This window comes from Spinacia oleracea, chromosome 1 (genome assembly GCF_020520425.1).
Source record: "Spinacia oleracea cultivar Varoflay chromosome 1, BTI_SOV_V1, whole genome shotgun sequence".
In the NCBI taxonomy this organism is placed as follows: domain Eukaryota; kingdom Viridiplantae; phylum Streptophyta; class Magnoliopsida; order Caryophyllales; family Amaranthaceae; genus Spinacia; species Spinacia oleracea.
The window spans coordinates 58,086,221-58,091,265 of record NC_079487.1 but is presented as its reverse complement, the minus strand read 5'-3'; the positions used below and the strand labels follow the sequence as shown (position 1 = coordinate 58,091,265).

At 43.4% G+C, this 5,045-nt stretch overlaps 1 protein-coding gene across 1 annotated transcript; it reads left to right on the top strand.

Moving 5' to 3' along the window:
* The first annotated feature begins 2,409 nt into the window (after positions 1 to 2,409).
* Positions 2,410 to 4,292, top strand: LOC110778332 (uncharacterized). The gene is made up of 2 exons (XM_056833995.1): positions 2,410 to 2,939; positions 3,026 to 4,292. Exons 1-2 carry the CDS (start codon positions 2,410 to 2,412, stop codon positions 4,290 to 4,292), a joined length of 1,797 nt encoding a protein of 598 aa, XP_056689973.1.
* The last annotated feature ends 753 nt before the right edge of the window (positions 4,293 to 5,045 follow it).

The following is a 5,045-nucleotide window of genomic DNA, read 5'->3' as shown; positions in this document are numbered from 1 at the left end:
GACGGTTTGTTTCGTCCATATATATCTCGACGATTAAAACCGTCGAAATATATAAATTATATTTCGCGCAGCCAAATCTATAGCGACCGTTTATCAAAACGTCGCAGTAACTCCGTCTATATTTGTATGATTTTCTTGTAGTGCCGTGTCGCTGCGGCTCGGCACTGATCCCATCCTTGTGAGCCACACGTCCACCCCATCCTTGTGTTCGTGCCTTTGGTTCGTACTACGAACCAACTTAATTAAAAAAAATATTTTAATTTCACGAACGTTTGCATTTATGTTATTTTTCATAAAAAGTTACGATTTTTATTTTCGAAAAACAACGATTTTTACGATTTAATTAATTTAACGACAATCCAATTTCGTAAAATATTAAATCAAGGCTAACATTATTCAAATTTTAAGAACGAATGAGTCAACCAAAAATTTGAACTTTTTAAATAATAAAATCCAAAACTTTAAATTGTTCTTTAAACAATTATATTTCAGATTTTAATTATTAGGTATAAGTGCGATTAAAATTAACGAAACCATTCAAAATTTTAATCCAATAATTTTTAAAATTAGCCACTGGCCCATAAAATTAAATTCCCTTTCCCAATTAAACGAATTATTAGATCTAAATTATTATAAAAAATAAATTAGGGATCTAATTTGTACGAATTTGGGGAAAGAAAAATTAAGGTTTATACTTATCGGAAAAATCTGAAACTTTTACCATATATTAAAAATATACCCAGGAACATCGTGTCAAAATTTCAATCAAATCCGAGTCTTTTAGGTCGACTTTTTAATTGAAATACTTTCCGACACTTTTAATTTTAATTCGAAAATTAACAAAAACGCCCAAAAAACATCACTTTGAGGCCAGTTTTTGCAATTCCGTTCTCATAAGTTGATCTTAGAAAATCGTTTTCAATTAGATTAGGGTCAGAAAGGTCGAAAAACCGAATCTTTTTTTTATTTCAGAACAGGTTACGCAATTAATCCAATAATCCATAAAATTTCCGATAAATCAACAAAAATTCCCAAAATTTCTACAACAGCAAAAACACAAAAAATTCATGCTAAAACATGCTTTGAATACATAAGGCTCTGATACCATTGTTTGGGAATACAGTTAAACATAATAACATGTGCGGAAACAATCCCCAAAGCCAGGAAACATGTATAAAGCACAGATTAAGCAAACTTACATTCAAAGCGTATTTTTCCTAGTAATCTGTCAACGAACACGAACTTAGAACTTCACTTGTCGTTCCTCTACTTGGTTCACCGACACGATCAGATCCGTCTTGATAACCGTAGCTTAAACAGTCAAACCAGAGTTTTTTCTTTTGGGAAGAACAATTTTCTTAGAGAGAGAAAACTGAAGAACGTAATTTCTGAATTAGGTTTAGGGTTTGAAAAACTTGTGTGTACTGAATTGTGTGGAATAATACAATAACGTAATTGTATTAAATGATGTAACCGACTGTTATCCCACTTTTTGGACTAACGACATAACCGCACTAACGTTTGATCATGTCGTGTCAACCAGGTTCTGTCGTGTCGCAGGTAAGCATAGTTCCAGGAAGAAACGTCCGACGTGGCGTCGTATGACGAGGCATAGACGACGAAGGACAGACGACAACGCGCAAGAACGTAGAGACGCGTCGTCTCTGGGCAGGCCAATAAAGATAAGTTAACCTAAAGCCCACGATGGGCAGCGCCGTCATGATAGCAGGAACGAGTCCAAGGCATGCGCGAGAAGCGTGGAGTCAGTTGAAGACCAAAGAAACGTGCAACAAAGATATCCCTATCTTTGTGGGATTCTCTCAACCAACCAGACCGTTGGAAAATTCCTATAAAAGGACGAAGACGAAGACAAACGGGACACAGAAACTGAAGCTCTCATACTCTCAAGCCATAAAAGCATTCAAATCATTCTTGTATTCGTTATTTATATTTTGTTACATTGATTTCTAGAATAAGATACAAACAATCATATAGGAAACTTAGTGGATTGATAGCCTCATAGCTATCCGCGGTTTTTTACCTTATTCCTGGGTTTTCCGCGTCAACATTTCTCTGTGTCGTGTCTCTCTTTGTCTTCCCTTATTTGATTATCGCTTAGTTAGTGTCGACCTAAGTCAAAGATCGCCCCTAGACGAAATTTGGCATAAACAGTTTGGCGCCGTCTGTGGGGACATTAACTAGGTTTCACGCAAAATCACCCTACACACCATGACTACTGAAGAGATGACGCTCGCAGAGATGAAAGCGGCCTACGAGAAGGCCCAAGCAGAGCTGGCCCAAGAAAGGGCCTCCATTGAAAACCTCCAGAAGTAGCTCGAATCCGTGAAAAGTAACAAGCATCAATCGCGTTACAAGCCAGGTGCAAAACCGAAGAAGTTGATATTCGAGATGACTGGCGACTCTGAAGACCTGTCCGACGGCGAGGAGCCACATGAGGAAAAGGATGAAGCAATACCGGACCCCGTCACCAAGCGCCTAAATAAGATGGAAAATCACATGAAGAAGCGATGCTCGTTGATGATGAAGCTGATGACCAAACTGCCGGGGGCACCCACGCCCGTGGAGACCGAGCCGACCGACGGGTATGCAGCATCGCCGTTCTGTGAAGCGATCGCTAGGGTGACGGTACCACACCAGCTCCGACTCCCTACCTGGACCACCCTGTATGACGGAACGTCTGATCCATACAGACACGTCAACTTCTACAAGCAGCGAATGTGGCAGATCGGCATCCCCTACGACCTGGTCGAGCCCATCATGTGCAAATCCTTCGGAGGAACCCTCGACGGAGCAGCCCTGGAATGGCTCATGAACATAACACCTGGATCTATCTTCTGCCTGTCCGACCTCATCAACGCCTTCTACCAACAATTCGCCAGCAGTCGCCAGTTGGAGAAACAAACAAGTGACCTCTATCGGTTGGTCCAAGGACCCACCGAGTCGGTACGCGATTTTTTAACCATTTTAATTGTGAAAAAATTAGCATAAAAAACTGTGATGTCAGGACAGCCATCGAAGCATTCAAGAGCGGTCTCGTCCCCAACTCAGAGTTGTACCGGGAACTAACCAAATATCCCTGTGCAAACTTCGAAGAAGTCAGATCGAGGGCTACGGCCCAGATGCGGATTGAAGACGACGAGATTACACGAATGGTTTCTCAGCGACCAGCAGGGGGCAGCAGCGACAGGAGGTCGTACACCCCAAGGAACAACGGCTGGAGACACCAACCATACAACCGCCAGGGTCAGGTACAAAATGTCAATCAATATGATGATACTAACAGTGTTTACAGGAATGAACGGGTCGTTTATCCCCCCATCTCCGAGTATGGCTTCAACGTCGACATCGGAGGCGTGGTAAACGCCCTTCAAAGTTTAGGCGGTACCTTCAGATGGCCTAAGAAGAGTGACAAACCAGACTCTATGAAGGACATGAGCAGGTGGTGCGACTTCCACCGCGACAATGGCCACACAACCGAGGAATGCATCTCCCTCAAAAAGGAGGTGGCGTATCTATTGAAAAGAGGCCACCTGAAGGACCTACTGAGCGACAAAGGAAAGGAGACGTACAACAAGGATAGCAGCTCCCAACCCAACCCAGCACCAAGCGGCGACCGACCAGCCCCGCCCACGTTCGAAAAAGTGGTAAACGTTATTTCTGGTGGTTCAGATATATGTGGACTAACTTCTTCTGCAGCTAAAAAAATCAACAGGGGCGAATCTGAAGCCGTCAAAGAGGGGCAGACCGAAGACGAAGTAGCACTCGACAAGTCATTAGCGGCGATGATAATAACCTTCGACGACTCAGATTTAACCGACACAATACAGGAACATCATGACGGGCTAGTCATATCGCTCCCAATAGGCAACGCTCTCATCAAAAGGATATTGATCGACAACGGCAGTTCAGCAAACGTATTATTCCTAGAGGCTCTGCAGGAAATGGGACTAGACGAAAAGAGTATAATCAGAAGGTCGACAGTCCTAGTAGGATTCAGTGGAGAATCGCTACGAACAGTAGGAGAGATATCGCTGCCTACGTACGCAGAAGGTGTTAATGTGATGACCAAGTTCAACATCGTCGACTGCCCATCAGCATACAACGTCATTTTGGGACGATCATGGATCCACAAAATGAAGGCGGCGCCGTCGACATACCACCAGTCAATCAAGTTCCCAACCAAATGGGGAGTCATGGAAATCAAAGGACAGCAAAGGGACGCAAAGAAATGTTATGAAACGGCGATGAAACCATCAAAGTCATCCATCTAGCAATTACAGCCAGGGTCGACGGTAGACGACCCCGACGACCAACAGATCGACGAAATTACGCTAGATCAGGCAAAGCCAGACCAAGTAGTAAGGATCGGAGCGTCGCTGCCTGACAATATCAGAAGTCAGATAGTGTCATTCCTATGAGAAAACTCGGACTGCTTCGCTTGGTCGCACGAGGACATGACAGGAATCAGTTCAGACATCATCACCCACAAACTCAATGTCGACCCCAACTTCAAACCAGTGAAACAGAAACGGCGAAAATTCGCGCCTGAGAGAAATAAAATCATAGACGAAGAAGTCCAAAAACTGATAGACTCCGGGAAAATCAGAGAAGTCAAGTATCCAGATTGGTTAGCAAATGTCGTCGTCGTCAGTAAAAAGAATGGAAAGTGGAGAGTCTGTATCGACTTCACAGACATCAAAAAAGCATGCCCTAAAGACCCATTCCCGCTGCCGCACATCGACGCCCTGGTCGACGCCACCGCTGGACACGAGCTTCTAACATTTATGGACGCCTACTCCGGATACAACTAGATCCTTATGCACCCAGACGACCAGGAGAAAACATCTTTTGTAACAGACAGAGGTATTTATTGTTATAAAGTCATGCCTTTTGGTCTTAAAAATGCAGGTGCAACGTACCAGCGATTGGTCAACAAAATGTTCAAAGACCAACTTGGAGACACGATGGAGGTCTACATCGACGACATGCTAGTAAAATCAAGGAAGGCCGACGACCATGTCGAA